Source organism: Babylonia areolata, chromosome 4 (assembly GCF_041734735.1).
Source record: "Babylonia areolata isolate BAREFJ2019XMU chromosome 4, ASM4173473v1, whole genome shotgun sequence".
Classification (NCBI taxonomy): Eukaryota; Metazoa; Mollusca; class Gastropoda; order Neogastropoda; family Buccinidae; genus Babylonia; species Babylonia areolata.
Window position 1 is genome coordinate 33,125,817 of NC_134879.1, and position 16,897 is coordinate 33,142,713.

General features: G+C 40.0%; 1 protein-coding gene across 6 annotated transcripts; it reads left to right on the plus strand.

The window, feature by feature from the left end:
• Positions 1 to 573: 573 nt before the first annotated feature.
• On the plus strand, positions 574 to 15,587 carry LOC143281096 (putative acyl--CoA ligase YdaB). Of its 6 annotated transcripts, none has more exons than XM_076586039.1 (3): positions 574 to 789; positions 2,871 to 3,044; positions 13,158 to 15,587. In XM_076586039.1, exons 1-3 carry the CDS (start codon positions 696 to 698, stop codon positions 14,828 to 14,830), a joined length of 1,941 nt encoding a protein of 646 aa, XP_076442154.1. In that variant the 5' UTR covers positions 574 to 695; the 3' UTR covers positions 14,831 to 15,587. The 6 variants fall into 6 exon arrangements, 5 of the variants coding, with proteins under 5 accessions (XP_076442154.1, XP_076442155.1, XP_076442156.1 ...); XR_013055096.1 differs by lacking the exons at positions 574 to 789; positions 13,158 to 15,587 and adding exons at positions 1,030 to 1,073; positions 8,489 to 13,151 and having other exon boundaries at positions 2,871 to 7,932; XM_076586040.1 differs by lacking the exon at positions 574 to 789 and adding an exon at positions 1,030 to 1,073 and having other exon boundaries at positions 2,871 to 3,198; positions 13,158 to 15,584.
• The last annotated feature ends 1,310 nt before the right edge of the window (positions 15,588 to 16,897 follow it).

The window sequence follows — 16,897 nt, forward strand, 5'->3', positions numbered from 1 at the left end:
GCCATGCAAAGAGGCAATCTTCACGCGCGGCGGGCACACCTCTGTGACAAACTCGGAGATCTCTCAGGCGCAGAGAAGACTGCAGGTGCCCAGGACAACGGCGGAGGCTCAGGAAGGTGGGTTGCTTGAGCCCAGGACGACCATAACACCCGGGGAACGTGCGGGACTCGTCGGAACACTCTTCGGAGCTGTAACCAGACTCGAGCCGAGAGTCAAGCACAAGAAAAACAGGATGCATGTGCTAAGGCAGACACACAGAGGGGTTTCGCACACCCCCACACGTACAGCTGAATGCCTTAAGAAAATTGATTATCATTATCACGAAAACAAAACAGAAGATATGTGCACACAGATATACATAAAGTAGGATTCACAAGGATAGGGAGAGCTATACTGCACTGAAATTAAATTCGCAAGTGTATTTTTAAAATACGGCAACAAAACCTGAAATTGGCTACCTCTCAGTGGCCCTCCCTGTCTTTTGAAAAAGAAACAATCCCAACACTCTTCACTCCCTTCCAACATGACTCACCTCAAGAGCTCGTGAGGGGAAAAAAAACAACATATGGGAGATGAAATCCCTGGAACTGGAACGCAGTTCCGGACCTCCTGGTCGGACGAGGACTCAGGAAACGCAGTGGCACTGGAGACCCCAGAACAGAACCGAATCGGAAATCCTCTAAACTTCAAAATGAATGGAGCAGGATTTGAAAAAAACAAACAACCTCTCCCTGGCTGGGTACAAATGCCAGTGCTCAAAACATCTTTCGCTGCCCACGACATCGACAGGTGAGCTTTTCTTCATCAAACTTGTAGCTCAGCTTAATAACGTGCAGGTATACATGCACGAGAAAGAAAACAACAGCCTGAGCTGACTACGAGGAAGAGAAGGAACACACACGCACGCACGGGTGCACACGCACACACACACTTTGGGAAGGCCTTAATTGCGTTCCCAAATTCTGAGCACGTGTGTGGTCGAGAACTAGTATCTATATATAAAGCTGATATTATCCTGTAATTCGAGAAGCATTTCTGGTTAGCTTCTGCGTTTGTGTCAGGCAGATACACAGGTTTGTGAATGACTGGTTGAGTTTATCTTCGTTTTTCTGTTGTACTCTGTTCTGTCTGTCTGTCATCTGCTGGGTTTTCTCATCGAACCACATTTCTTTTGTTCATTTACTTGTTTATTTATTTGCTTAATCATTTAGTTTTCTATGACCCTTATGCAGCATGTCTCGAGTTTCACTAACTGCTGCGATGCTGACGTTGTATCCCAACAATTTACGGGCAATGACGGGTGGTCTTCTCTGAGGCCTGGAGACACTGTCTCGATGAGGGTACATATATTCGACGTACCAGTGCTTAATTTCTTCTTTCCCTGATTGAATCGACCGCTTATGGTAGTAAGTTTGCAAGCGCGGTACAGTTTAGTGCAGGCTTTGTTCAAGCCACCATTTCTGGGCCCCTCCATTACTGAGGTGGCTAGTGCTGCCCTAAAGAGGCTTCTCAGTCACCTGGGAAACTGCCTCCCGCCCCCTCCCCCAAAGTCTTCTGTACGAAAGTATTCTGTGCAATGTTGCAAGTTTTAATGAATTTACTAACTCTAAGGAGAACCCGTTTACTTGCAGGAAATGATTTACAAAATGAAGATATGGACTTTGGGCATACATATTAATCCGGTACTAATCTTTTACGAATATCAGAATACCACACACACAAATACACACACATGCACTCGCACACGCACAGAGCTCTCTCCTCACACACACACACACACACACACACTGATTATTCATTGCTTAGAATGTTTTCGGAAATTTCAAACTCAAGTCCAGTTGGTATGCTCCTTTGACGTATTTCAACCAATGTCGTTATTTATATTTACATCGTTGTAAGTAAATACTTGATGATGTGAGTTAATATTTGTTGATATACATACACCTAATTTCCCTCCTATAACACCTAATTTATCACACACCATCATCTCTTTAAACTTTTTATTTCTTATAATAGACTTATTTTTGTTTACTCTAAAACATAGCCTACATTTACACTTTCCTACACTAATATTCACAAGCATTTCCTCTCTTTCACCCACTTCCTCTCTTCTTTCCGTCTAATAGCACTTCAAGAGAATAGACGTTGAATTGAAGATCCTACACACACGCACGCACGCACGCACACACACACACACACACACACACACACATACAAGATTTCCGTGTTTTTTCGGGGTCCGCTGTTTTCAAATTGATACCACAATGGATAACCACAGCTTCGGGTTGTTTTTCTGAAGAGCTAATTTCTTGTAGGCATTGTTGTGTAGCACTCACTGTGTCCAAGACGATTTTTTTTGTACGTCATTCATGACTGAATCGTGAAGAATTAGGGTGTTTGGTAGTTCTTGCTTGTTGTCATTTGAGTTCTGTCATGAGTTAAGAAGTTTCTTCTGTTTGGATTTTGCGTCATTTCTCGCGCATTCCGTGGATGAGAAATTGACGTCATTCTTGGGCTTGGTAGTTTATTGTGTTGTTTTTTTCTTGACTTGGGGGGGCCCATTGCCTTTGCATCCTGCCCACCTATTGGCAAAGTGCAGACTTTCGGTCTTGATAGCTGCCCTGGTGTGGCAGAGGGACCCGACCTCACTGCTTCTGGGTAGGTTGTTGCTGTTGGAGTGCATTAGTCCGTTTGCGTCCCTTAAAAGACACAGCGAAAAAAACGACCTGCAACGAAATTCATTGTAAGTAAAATTGTTGTCGTGAAAGGCAAACGCACAGAAATGAAACATCAGCTATATAACGTCATGCTGACGTTAGAGCTGTATGACGCAAAGAACATTTTTTTGTTGTTGTCGAAAACACTAACAGAAAACTTCACCACCTGCGAGACAATCTGCACCTCACCAGGAAGGGGACCAGTCTGCTGGCGGGGAACGTGGGGCGTGCTGTCAGGGACATGCTGTGGGAGACCCCCAGGAGACCTGTCCGACCAACGCAGCGCTATCAACACCAAGCCTACCCCGCCTTCCCCCATTCCACGTGGTACAACCCGTTCACCACCCTGATAGACTGGTCTTCATACTGATCACTGGGAAAACTTACTTCTGTTCAGAAGTGAGAACTCACTGATTACCACGTGAACACCAGGACGCTCTGCTGCGTGTTATTCCGCTACTTCATCCATGTTTTCAACTCTGTAATCATTAGCACATATTTGTTTATTATACTGATCCATAACCAATCATTTTTATTTATTTCATTTTATTTTGTTTGCACTTATTAAATACATCATCCTTCTGGAACTGTTTTCAACAAAAGACAATCACAGAACTTTCTCGAGCATAAACGGCGGGCAACAACTTAAATGTGTTTCAGTGGAACTGTCGATCAGTTGTCACGAATTATGATCACTTAGTGCAACATCTGGTGAATCATAATTACCACTTGTTAGCCCTTCAATCTCTAAATCAGTAAATGCAAAGAGAGATAAACTGCCAAAATTTAAACACTATTACTTTCCGCCTTTACCTCAAAAAGTGGATACCAATGAGAAAATCAGCACAGCTATATACGTTCGAGAAGGGGTCACGTTCACTCCATGCCTCAGCCCCGTTCCACCAGATATGCCAAATATCCATCCATGTGCTGCAAAAGTCCAGTTTAATTCTTCACCCTTAACGGTCATGTCTGTATACCTACCTCAGTGTCCAAATCACTTTAACACAGAGTGGATTCGAACCTTACAGACAGACCAGGACAAAAAAGTTCTCATCACGAGAGACTTCAATGCACACTCGCCATTTTAGGGGGAGAGAGATCAATAGCAATCGTTTTATCGAAAACATTGTAGATGCTTATCTCTACTTACTTAACGATGGCAGAATAACACATATACCAGACAATCCAAGGCATAGAGCAACTGCCATAGATCTCACTCTAATCTCACCAGATCTCGCACCAATATGTGATTGGAAAACAATGGAAGACACCCTTAATAGTGATCATTTACCTATTATCACGAGGCTTGAATCTAAAATATCTCACTCGATAGTTCCAATCGAGGATAAAATTCCAAAATATAATTAGACTTGCGAATTGGGATAAGTTCGTAAGTTTGCTTTCAACGTTTCAAATAAACAACATAAACGATACAGATGTCAACGGTTTATATATTGATATTTACAAAGGCAATAATCACTGCTGCAAATGAATCTATTCCCAAGTACAAATCAATAAAATCTCATAAGCACTCTGGTAATGTTTGGTGGAATGAGGCTTGTGAAGCAGCAAAGAAAGAAAAGAAACCAAACTTCAAAATATACCTGAAAGAACAATCTCCCCCAAATAATTCATAGATGAAAAAAAAAAACTAAAAGAAAATAAAGCAAACAGGTTTAACGTACAAGCGAAAAGGCAGTACTTGTTATCTTTTTGCAGAAATAAAGTTTTCAATCACAAAGATATGCAAAAGGTATGGGAAAAAATTTAAAAAGGGGAAACAAGACAGGCAAGGCCTTTAAGACTCACTTGTGATACACTTAAAAAAAAAAAATCTAATCGTTAAAATGTGTTCTGTATTTGTTATTATAAAGCTTCGGGTTAAAAGAAAAAGAAAAAAACAACAACAAGAAAAACCTAACGGCAGAGTCGAACTCCGCGTGTTCGGGTGAGAAGAAACTGTTTTACCCATTACACTATCGTGGCTCCTTAACTGACGTTCAAAAATATATTTAAACATGCTTTCTTAAAGAGCGATAAATCGATTGCGGTATTTAAATCATCAGTTATTCTGGTGTATCTTGGGCATTCAAAAAATCTTTAAGGGCAATTAAAAATCCTTTTTAAGTCCGCGGTAAAGGAGACGTGGCTATCGCCGCAACCACACTGCAACATTTTCTCTGGATCAAGATAGATGTACAAGCTTAGTTACACCCGGTTGACACGGTCGATTCAATTTCTCTTTTATGTTCATTCTAGTTTTTATAGTTTTAAAGTTGATATGAAAATTGAGTATTTTGTTAAACTAATAACATGTAGAGCCAAGTACAAGTACTTCTAAACGTCGTATGAAGTGAAAAGGACTTCATTTTGAGAAAAGTCAAGACTGGAAATTTTTCGTTTCATCAATTCAAGGGTATTAACTCGCATGGTTTACAATTTTTAACTGTGAATTCCGACTGATTCAGTGGATATTTTTATGGCAGTTTGGGGCATAATCCAGTAAGTGATGAGGCGTTCACAAATCTTTCTTTGAATAAATATTTAACGGTCTACTTCTCCAACTTCCATCACATGTTATCGTGTATTGTCGATTGAATATAGGATTGAACGGGCAGGTCAACAACTTGAAACAAAATGGCGTCGTTCGCGTTCGCGAAGAATATGAGCACGTGCTTTGAATGTGTATAAATATGTGTACGCAATTGATTTTTGCCCATGACCTTCAGGGCTCAGCCAATAGATCTATAAAGTCCACTCGTCGTATTGATTTTAGTATTTTCCAAAAAAGACCACTTGGGCGAATGATCATAGTGAAAGCCATGTACACTGAGAGTAAAACACACAAACTTTTTATGTATTGAGTGTAATTTCAAAATGTAATGTTTAAGATGAGAAAGATCAGTTTAAAGCAAATTAAGTCCCCTAGCATTAATTACAGATTAATTTCTCTTTTTTACTATCTGCACCAAAACGTTTGCAAAATAAATAAAACTTCCATGCTTAGCAAAAGAAGTTCCTGTTTAAACAAAAATGATAATAATGACTGCTCTTGTTGTTGTTTCAGAATATCAGATCAAAGTGCCAAGTTTAGAGAATAAAAAATATAAATATAACAGTAAATGCAGTTTGGATATAATTCAGCTTCTTTTTTCTTATATATATTTTTTGTGCCCATCCCAGAGGTGCAATATTGTTTAAAACAAGATGATTGGAAAAAACTGAATTTTTCCTATTTTTATACCTAATTTGGTGTCAAGTGACAAAGTATTTGCAGAGAAAATGTCAATGTTAAAGTTTACCATGGACACACACACACACACACACACACACACACACAGACAACCGAATACCCGGTTAAAACATAGACTCACTTTGTTTACACAAGTGAGTCAAAAATGAAGCATACCAAAATTCAGATCGCATGAATCACCTGTATGGAAATAGTGAAATACCATCAGATGAAATAAAGGAGTATCTCTCAAATCTAAAGCAGCGAAAAGACATCTGTTGGGTAAGACGGAAATTCAAACGAAATGTTGAGATATTTCCCCGGAAATCTGACTGACTTTTTACACTTATTTTTAAAGAAATGTTGGTCTGATGGTGACATTTCCTTGTATGGAAACACTCAATCGTCCCAATCCACAAACAGGGCAAACCCAGAACAGATAAAAACAGTTATAGACCAATTGCCTTAACATCGCATGCATGCAAACTAACGGAAAAAATGTTTTGACAGACTTGTGCATTATTCTGACAAACATAATGCTTATGAATCAAGCTGGCTTTAGAAAAGGTAGATCGACCACAGAAGATCTAGTTAAACTGACTACACAGGTAAAGCAACAGTATGCAAGGCGAAAAAAACGTTCTGGCGACTTTTTTTTTAATGTGAAAAAAAAGAAGCATACGACCAAGTGTGGCGTGCTCGACTTTAATATAAACTGAAAGACGGGCGCAATAGCCGAGTGGTTAAAGCATTGGACTTTCAATCGGAGGGTCCCGGGTTCGAATCCCGGTAACGGCGCCTGGTGGGTTAAGGGTGGAGATTTTTTACCAATCTCCCAGGTCAGCATATGTGCAGACCTGCTTGTGCCTGAACCCCCTTCGTGTGTATACGCAAGCAGAAGATCAAATACGCGCGGTAAAGATCCTGTAATCCATGTCAGCGTTCGGCGGGTTATGGAAACAAGAACATACCCAGGATGCACACCTTTGTAAACGGAGTATGTCTACCTAGATGGCGGGGTAAAAACGGTCATACACGTAAAAGCCCGCTCGTACAAACGAGTGAACGTGAAAGTTGGAGCCCACGAACAAAGAAGAAGAAGAAGATATAAACTGAAAAAATATCGGTATCACAGGCAACATGTATGATTATGTTAGAAGTTTAAAAATGTTTTTTTTTTTATCGGATAGATTTATACAAGTAAGATTAAGAAATACATAATTAAACCTTAGACGATGACACATGGGGTTACCACAAGGAAACGTAATTTCGCTGAATTTATTTGATATATTATTAGCAGATCTACCAAATAAGCTAGCTAAAGATACAGTCTTAGTTCAAGTTGCTGATGATACTTGTTTATGGATGAAGGTAACAATGAAAAATAAAACACCTACTAGGACATTGAATTCCACAAAGAAAACATACCAGCGGGAACATGATAAAATTAGCAACTTTATGGCAGAAAACGGCTTATCATTATCCTTAGAAAAACAAATATGATGCTATTTAATACAGCATCTGACCCAGAAAAGCTCCCCGTGTTTACAATAAATGTTATAATTATAAGATATACACAATTTGTTAAATGTTTGGGTGTATATCTTTCTTCAAAACTTTAGTGGAATTATCATGTCGACTATAGACCATGTTCGTTAGAAAAGTAATTTGCCCTTGATTACGCCGGAAAGAGAATTCGTGGGGAGTCTCTAAAAGCGAAAGTTGCGAGTTCGTCGATTGCACTTGTGTAAATGCTTCACAATGAGTCTAGGGGAAACGGGAGGAAAGAATTACTGTTTGTGCTGTTCGAACTTCAAAGGAAAAAAGGTGACATCGCAACGAATACCAGCCACGAACCGATTGCATAGAGCGTGGCGATCTCAATACCACTTCGTGAACTGAACTGAAGCCAAGGACCACACCCTCAGTGGCGATGATATTCCTTCACTTTTTACGAACAAGGTCTTCAAAACAAGCACGGTATGTGACATTTTGAATCGAATGTATTTGTGTGTGTGTGTGTGTGTGTGTGTGTGTGTGTGTGTTTGTTGGTCACATTCTTAGCTGTGATATTTATTCAGCACAGATATATGCATCTCTGACACATCTATAGTACAAAACTGACTAGTGTACCCCTGAAACAAACACTACAAAGAATTTCACTATACAACATTTGTCAGCACATACTTCTTTCAAGTGGAAATGTTTGCACATTTTTAGAAAGTGCTCTAACAATGATACTGAGACAGTGAGATCCTTGCTACTTCCACAGGCAATGTGAATGTTTACACACACACACACACACACACACACACACACACACACAGAGAGAGAGAGAGAGAGAGAGAGAGAGAGAGCATAGTTATTGTTGCAAATTTAAACAACTCATTGGCTTGAGAATCTGCACATGCATAATGCAGTGAATAGATCTGACACATTTTGGGGGTTGTATGCCGTTTGTCTGAAAATGTTTAACTAAAACAAATGTCATTACATTCAAGCTATAATAATATATTCTTTTCTTTTTTTGTCACAGCTGTCAGATGTACAAGTCCAAGAAGACATCACTGCTACTTCTGCATCAGCAGTGGAAACCAATGCTGCTGACAGTAAATTGAGTACTTTTACAAAATGTAACAAATTTGGAAGTGAAAATATGTAATGATCTGACAGCTTTGCTTCCCCCTTTACACCAGTCTGACACTGATGACACAGTGAAAGCTGACTTATTAGGGCCTGAAGACTTTTGTCAAAAACTTTAGACTGAAGGGGGGTTACAGTAGTGGGTGTCAATTTGTAGAGTGTGTGTGTGTGTTAGTTGAGAGTGGATGGATTCAGGTGGATCATTGGTATTGACAAATTGTGTAAGAAGTCAGATTATTATCTGTATGAAGTTTTTTTTAAAGCTTTCTTCTTGGGAATTGTGGAGTTTGAATGCTCCTGATTTTTTGTTCACACTGATGTGAACATATATTGCAACTGTTTATATACCGTTTATATTTATCTGATATAATGTTGATTCATATGCAACATATACATCACTTGTATACAAGAGATAATTTGATTTCAACAGCAAAAACTTATACCCACTGCTTGCTAATGATATTGATCATATGGTACATTTAAATAAGACTTCAGAAACTGTTCTGTGATTTTCCTTCTTCTCTTTGAGGGAGAAAGGTGGGGGGTGGGGAGGGGTGCAGTGTGGTTCAAACCAGTTGAGATCCACTGCAGAGTTGTTGTTTTCTTTTTCTTTCCGATCATGGAAAAAAACAAAAACAAAAAAACTTTGTGAATGTAGACATTGCACTTCAATACAGATGTACATCACACACACACACACACACACACACACATATACACACACGCGCGCGCGCACACATGCACACATGCACAACATCTAAAACTAAATGGTGCTCACATCTTAAATAACTCAAATTGTTTAGACAATTGTTCATTGTTTAGCATTTAGGTATGAATGAATGATACAAAAAATAAAAGAAAATATCTGATCAAAGTGATTTTCTTCTAGTCTGTTTGTGTTTGACTCAGACCTGCTTACACTGCATTTTGTAAACAGTCCTCTACTGGATTTGTTAAAGAAGCTGCAAAGCATTGACTGTAAAGTTTATAAACTCGCTCCATGTGTGCCCATTCATACATCAAATATTGAAACTTCAGAGAAGCAAGTGTTTTATCTCTTGATGAACAAAGGAAAGCTTCGGCAGCAAAATTCGTTATCGAATCTTCCGCATATGAAACCTTTTCAAAAGAAGACGTTAAATTGAATTCATAAAACGATTTTGCAAAAAGAGCTAAGATAATACAGTCCATGACATACATCAATACATTTGCATCAGATATCATTAGTGCCCCAAAATCAAAAGGCAAACAGATTGCAAAAATACCTGTTTTTCACAAGTTCCTGAATGAGATCAGTACAAAGCTACCTTTGACATAGATTGCACAGATTTATCCAAGAACCAGTCACAATTTCTGTTAAAAACTGAAGTACTCTCCCTTATGGAAAATCAATATTCAAATTATCTAAAAATATACACAGATGGATATGTTTTCAAAATGGTAATTCGGGAGCGACCTTTGTAATTTCACCATTTAGAAAAGAAAAATTATACCATATCGGTAGGCAATACTCCATTTTTACAACTGAACTTATAGCCATACTTATGGGCTTAAATTATATTTCAGACCTACCGAAAACTATGTGAGGTTTTATTATGTGTAATTGAAGTCAGTATTACAAGCTATTAAATCTCCAAATTCAAAGAAGCGGATTGAGATGACAATGGACATAAAACATGTTATTCACCAATTCACAAAATAGGGCATTTCTATAACTTTCTGCTGAGTCCTTTCGCTCTGTGGAATATCTTCAAATGAATGGGTAGACCAAGCCGCTTGAAGAGCAGCACGTAATTTCGAAGGCGCAGTACAACTCGACGTCCTATTAGATATACAAAAATGCTTTCGTAGTATAGAAAATGTATCCAGTAATCGATTTGATAAATTGCTTATAGATTCAAATGATCATTATTTCCAATATTGTGTAAACACAAAAATGCGGCTAATCCCAAACAAGTCTCATGTATAGAATTCGTTTAAATGCCTTTCGTACAAAAATGTGCAGTGATCAAGTAACTGTAAACCATCTACTCATCCATTGTCCAACCATAAGTCGGTTAATACCAAAAGCTGTAGTTGATCACTTTTCTACCAATGTTCCATTAGCCACTGAAACGATTTTGAATGATTATTCATTGCTTAGAATATTTTCGGAAATTCTGAACTCCAGTCCAGTTGGTATCCGCCTTTGATGTATTTCAATCAATGTGGTTATTTATATTTGCATTGTTGTAAGTTAATGCTTGTTGATGCTGTAAGTTAATACTTGTTGATATGCATATAACACTTCATTTTTTACACACCACCATCTCTTTAAACTTTTTATTTCTTATAATAGACTCATTTTCATTTCCTCTAAAACATACATTAACACTTTCCTGCACTAATAATTTCAAGCATTCCCTCTCTTTCACCCACTACCTCCATACTTTCCGTCTAATAATAATTATTTACAAAGTCGTCTCTTTGGTTCAAGTCCATGAGGCTACTGGTTCACAGTATCTTTCTGATCTCATTCATCCTTACGTACCCTCACGCCAATTCCGCTCTTCTTCTGAAACCTGCATGCTTAGGATCCCCCCTGCTCGAACCAAAACGTATGGCCAACGCAGTTTTTCATACCAAGGCCCTTTTCTTTGGAATCAACTTCCTCATCATCTCTGTAACTCATCTTCACTGCAGTCTTTCAATTCCAGTCTGAAGACCCAGCTTTTCCCCACCTGAATAATTCTCAACAGCTCATCCCTTTCCAGTATAAACTAAAGTAACTATTAGTGAGTTAGTGAGTTTTGATAGTTTCAGAATTTGTTCGTTGTTTTTCTTGATTGTGTACTATTTATGATTGTGTACTATAACTTGTGTGTGTGCTTGCGCGTGTGCCTGTGTGTATTGTGGGTGTGTGTGTGGGTGTGGGGGGTGAAGAATAATTTTTAATAATGTTTGGCATCTTGTGTTAAATTTTTCCTTTTTGATATTTACATATATGCTCTATTTGTAAACGCCTAGGGCATATTTAGAAGATTAGGCGTAAACGCTCATAATAATGATAATAATAACAGTAGTAGTAGTAGTAGTGATGATAATGATAATAATAATGATCACACTTCTAGTGAATAGACGTTAAACTGAAGATCTCTCTCTTTCTCTCACTGATTTGCTGCAGTAGAGGTGGGAAAAGATCTCCGATGCCAGGATTATGGCGTCAAGCGTGTTGCTCAGTATACGGTAGTTGAAAAAGCCTGGAGAGACGTTTTTCCGTTTCGAAGAAAATTGCGTTATATTGGTTTGGAAATGATGCTAATGTTCGTTTGATTTGCAAAGGATCGTGCTTTACTTTTCATACTTGAATAATGGCCACCCCCCTCTTTCTCTGTCTTTCTGTGAGGCGATCAATAGTGTGGTGGCTTTGTATCTGGTTTTTGAGGTACTCTTTTCTTAGGATTTCCGATTTTCCCAGATGTAGACCACTCGTTTTCGTTGCGTTACCAGCAAGCCTGTCGGCTTGCTCATTTTCCTTCACACCTGCATGTCCTGGGCAATATGAAAATGTAACCTTTTCAAACCGAAAGTTGCGCATTGCCTCATCCGCTCAGGACTCCCCATTCCCCCCCGCGCCCCCCCCCCTTTTTTTGTATGAGTTTAACTGAGTCAGTCAGGATCATGGCATGTTGATTTCCATGCATATGAATAAATGACAGCCACTGAAGAGCAGGTTTCACAGCTTCAACTTCCATAGTCGGGCTGGAGGTTGTGACTTTGTGCACGGCACTCTCTTCCCTAATTGTTTTTTCCACTTTGATTAGCAGTGAATCCCCGGTCGGACTGGGCTTTGGTGACTGAGCCATCTGTGTATATGATAATGTTCTTTACTGTTTTGTTCTATGAGTAGCTTCATTTCTGCATCAGTGTTGCCCTCTGGCCATTCCCGCCAATGTCTTCCTAGAGTGAGTGAAATGTCTTGAAAAGATCTTTGAGATTTTCAGAGTTTTCCTCCCATTCTCTTGTTTCGTTCAGGTTTTATAAATCACTTACCAGCTGGATTGTCCCATTCTTGATCTTCCACGTCCTAGACGGCTGCCTTTTCGTTCCTTAACTGCATCATGCAGTGGGTTTTGAGGGTTTTCTAATGCTCTAAACTAGTGTATAGTATAAAAGAACTGAAACACAAAACTGACATTTACTTAGATCTGAAAATTAAAATTCTGTTATCAAGAAATTCCCATTAATACTTTTATACAGCATTTTCGAGTGCATGGCCTTTCCTAATTCTTTGAAACTGAGATTTTCTAAGGATTTCTTACTTTCTTTTTGACATGCCAGCAGACGAAACTTCATATTAAAAATAAGGTTGTGGATAGCAAGAAACAAACGGTACACACTGCATAACTTCAAATCGTTTATCCCAAATGCTTCATTTCGTGAGTTCATTTTGTTTTCGAAAGGACATTCTTTTTTGTATAATCTTTTTACTGCTCATTCTACTGTGCTTACAATTCAATTTATGCCACTGTACCTTCAGATTGATCATATCATACATTTTCAAAAATCTTTTTGATGCTCAGGTAACAGACAAAAGCCCCGCAGGATGACATCCACCATGCCCCAGTTCAGGACCTTACCAGACTTTCTGCAGCACTGGGCACAGGAGAAACCTGACTCTGAAGCATTCGTCTTCCGAGACAAGAATCAGCGGCGCAATGTGCTGACCTGGGCTTCTCTCTACACGCTGGCTGGTCGCTTTGCTGCCGTCCTGAGGGACAAGGGGATAGCACGTGGGGATCTGGTGATCAACACTCTGCCCAACAGTCCAGAGAGGGTGGTGTGTGAGGCAGGCATCTGGATGGTCGGAGCGGCATCTGTCAATGGTCAGTGTCTGATGGCTGATGGATCAGACTTGTTGAACACGATCACGCAGTCTCGTGCCCCTGCTATTCTCGTGGATCCTGACGTCACAAAAAGTCCTTGGAATGTGCTGAAGAATCACGTGGTCATGGATGATGGGGAGCACGTGACATCTTCACAGCTGGCCTGTCTAAAGACGGTGATCTTTGTTCGACGTGTGGAGAATGAGGGGAGGGGGGATTTCATTGGCCAGCTGAAGGCACAGGAAGAATGGTTTCAAGCAGGGGATGTCAAACCCGAAGATGTCTTCAGTGTTTTTACCACATCTGGTACTACAGGATTCTCTAAGCTGGTTGTACGAACACAAGGACCTTTCATCAGATTTGTAGAAAGTGATGAATTTTCCATATTGGGAATTGCTGGGGTTTGGCTCAACATACAACAGATGGGGTGGATAGGTGGTACCCCTGCCTATACTTTTGTACCAGGTGGTACACGTATCACTACTGACATGAGAGCAGGGGTTCCTGAGGACATGATTCAGCATCTCTTGACCAGTATCCAAGAGGAAAAGTGCAACACAGCCATAATTCCACCCATTTATCTATCAAAATTGGCTGAAATGACAGACTTGACGTCTTCTCTACATCGATTGGATTCACTGATGCTGGGTGGTCTCCCAGTCCAGCAGTCCACAGTAAACATAGGACTCAAGGTGGCCGATAACATCTGCGTTGCGTATGGAGCAACCGACTTTGGGATTGTAAGTGGCATGGGGGTAACTGACAGCCAGACCTTCACTGACCATGATTCAGGAAAACCGCTCAAAGATGTACAAGTAAAGATCGTCAGAGCGGAAGACGAAGCCAAGCTATGTGCTACTGGTCAGGTCGGTCATATCCTTGTCAAGGGACCCAACATGATGAAAGGCTATCTTAACAATCCCAAGGCCACTGCTGATGCCTTCACTGAAGATAGTTTCTTTCGAACTGGGGACTTGGGCCGACTGGATGAACGAGGTCATCTGATTGTCGATGGAAGAGGAAGTGACGCAATCATGAGAGGCGTCTACATCTTCTACCCCTCGTGGATTGAAAAACGTCTCCGAGAATGTCCTGGAGTTGATGATGTCATCGTTGTCGGGGTGCCTGATGCCGAGGTGAATGAAGAGCTGTGTGCCTGTGTGGTACTGAAGTCAGATGACGTCTCCATGGAGCACGTCCGTCAGTTTGCTGAAGAAATCTTTGCGTCAAAGGATGATGTAATGTCAGCCTGTCCTCGGTACTTTCTGAAGTTTGAATCATTTCCTCAGACTGATACAGGGAAACCCCTGAGAAACGTCATCAAGACACGAGCTGCTCAACGACTTGGGCTGATGTCTGCATCAAATTGATGGCACACACCAATCGAACGACATACGATCATCAATTCAATATCGCGGGAAGTAAAAGTTCAAGAATAAAGAGGAGAAGGGTGAGAAGGAAAAGAAGATGAAGAAGAAAGCTGAGGAGGAAATGATGTTGGTGATAAAATGAACTGAGGAGGAAGGGAAAGCATGGATGAATCACTTGGCTTTCAGTGAAATTATCAACGATGTTTGCTTATTTGTTTGAGAGGTTTCTTTCCAGGCTACAGGCTTTCCTGCTTAATCAGAAAAAAAAATTACTTCGAAGTCTCGTCCTGTGTATCAAACGTTTGCTGCAGACCACTGTATTCTATACCTGGCCACGATTCTGCCAGAAACATAATGTCTTGTACCATGCTTGTATTTACTGGATGTAAAGGAAAGTGACATTTTTAATGTGTTGTGTGTGACTGATCTGTAAATAAATCTCCCGTTTCTGTGTCTTGTACTTGATTGCTATCAGACTAAGTTCCCCTATGCTTTCTTAAACAGAAGATTCACTTAAGAGATTTAGAAATAGCAAGATGAGGAGCCAGTCAGACTTAACAGTAATCTTTAAAGCAAATATTTTAATGCAGAGTGGAAATCAATGTTAAAATCGTTCAGCTATTCAAGTTTGTGATTGTATAGGAAACACCCGGACCTGATGGAGCAGAGAACCATGATTAATCAGAGATCTATAGTTTCCTTCCTGTATAAAGTTATTTCATTGAAAAATAAAAAGAATTTCAACTCATTTGTTCTTCATATCTCTGAGTCTCTGTGTCTCTGTCTATGGCTTTCTGCCTTTCTCTTTCAATTATTCCCACCAATCTCCCTCCTCTCTCTCTGTTTCTATCTCTGGCAGCCTCTGTCACCCACTGTTTATCAGACTTTATCTTTCTTATGTGCACACACACTTTCACACATGCAGTTACATACACATTAACATGTATACACGTAAATATGCCCACACAACATGCGCTGTACGCCCATGCCCATGGACACACACACGCACGTACACAGATACACACAAGCGCTGACAAACAAATACATGCACAAACAGACACACACATATAGTCCACGCAGTAGGCACACACACACACACACACACACACACACACACACACACACACACACGTTTCAAGTTTCAAGTCTAAATTATCCTTTCGCTCCTACTGGAGTATGGAGGATTACTGCAAAATAATCTTTTCATGCCCAGAACAAACATTTCCAAATGCACAACAATGTCACATAAATGTCACACACACACACACACACACACACACACACACACACACACACACACACATGAAAATCATGCTGGCACACTTCACAAAATAAAAAAGATGTCAGTCAACTGCGTTGTAAGACACATGACCGGAGTGCAGATGCACACGGCTGATATCAGTGGCCGTGCTCAGAATGACTTGTTGAAGAACATGATGTGACACAGTGAAGAGGATGTTGAAACCTAATGTCTGCAGCGTTAAATTGCTTTAGTCACAGTTGTGACTTGACATGAAAAGAATACGTCTTTCTTGTCGTGTAGCAAGTCTCTGTTCCAACGAGGAAGTAGGAGAAATGGAAGAAAGAGGAGAAAAATGAAAATCCAGATTAATCCAGTTGTTATCATGGTATGTAATCCAGCCACTCACATGTGGTTGTGGAGCTGAAAACAGATCCGTCTTTTTATCTTTAATAACTTAGGTTTGCCTTTGTCTCTACTTATGATGAATTATGTTTGCCAGTCTGGATTATACCTGTACTCATAATGAATTCTCACGCGCATATAATACTTATTCGTGGATAGCTCAGTCAAGATTCTGTCAGTGAATTGTCGTGGTCATGATCTGAAGAGAGAGAGAGAGAGAGAGAGAGAGAGAGAGAGAGAGAGACAGACAGACAGACAGACAGACAGACAGACAGACAGACAGACAGACAGACACACACACACACACACACACACACACACACACACACACACACACACACACACACAGATTTCAAGATTCCAAAGTCAAATGGTTTAATGACTTGAGCAACATGCTCATATCATCAGGTGGAAAACACGCT

What these genes read in the sequence shown, in the direction of transcription:
- LOC143281096 (XM_076586039.1), top strand. Translation starts at nt 696, where the DNA reads ATGGAGCAGGATTTGAAAAAAACAAACAACCTCTCCCTGGCTGGGTAC. An exon ending in GCTGCCCACGACATCGACAG is followed by an intron (nt 790 to 2,870) that starts GTGAGCTTTTCT and finishes AAACACTAACAG; the next exon opens with AAAACTTCACCACCTGCGAG. An exon ending in GCCTTCCCCCATTCCACGTG is followed by an intron (nt 3,045 to 13,157) that starts GTACAACCCGTT and finishes TTTGATGCTCAG; the next exon opens with GTAACAGACAAAAGCCCCGC.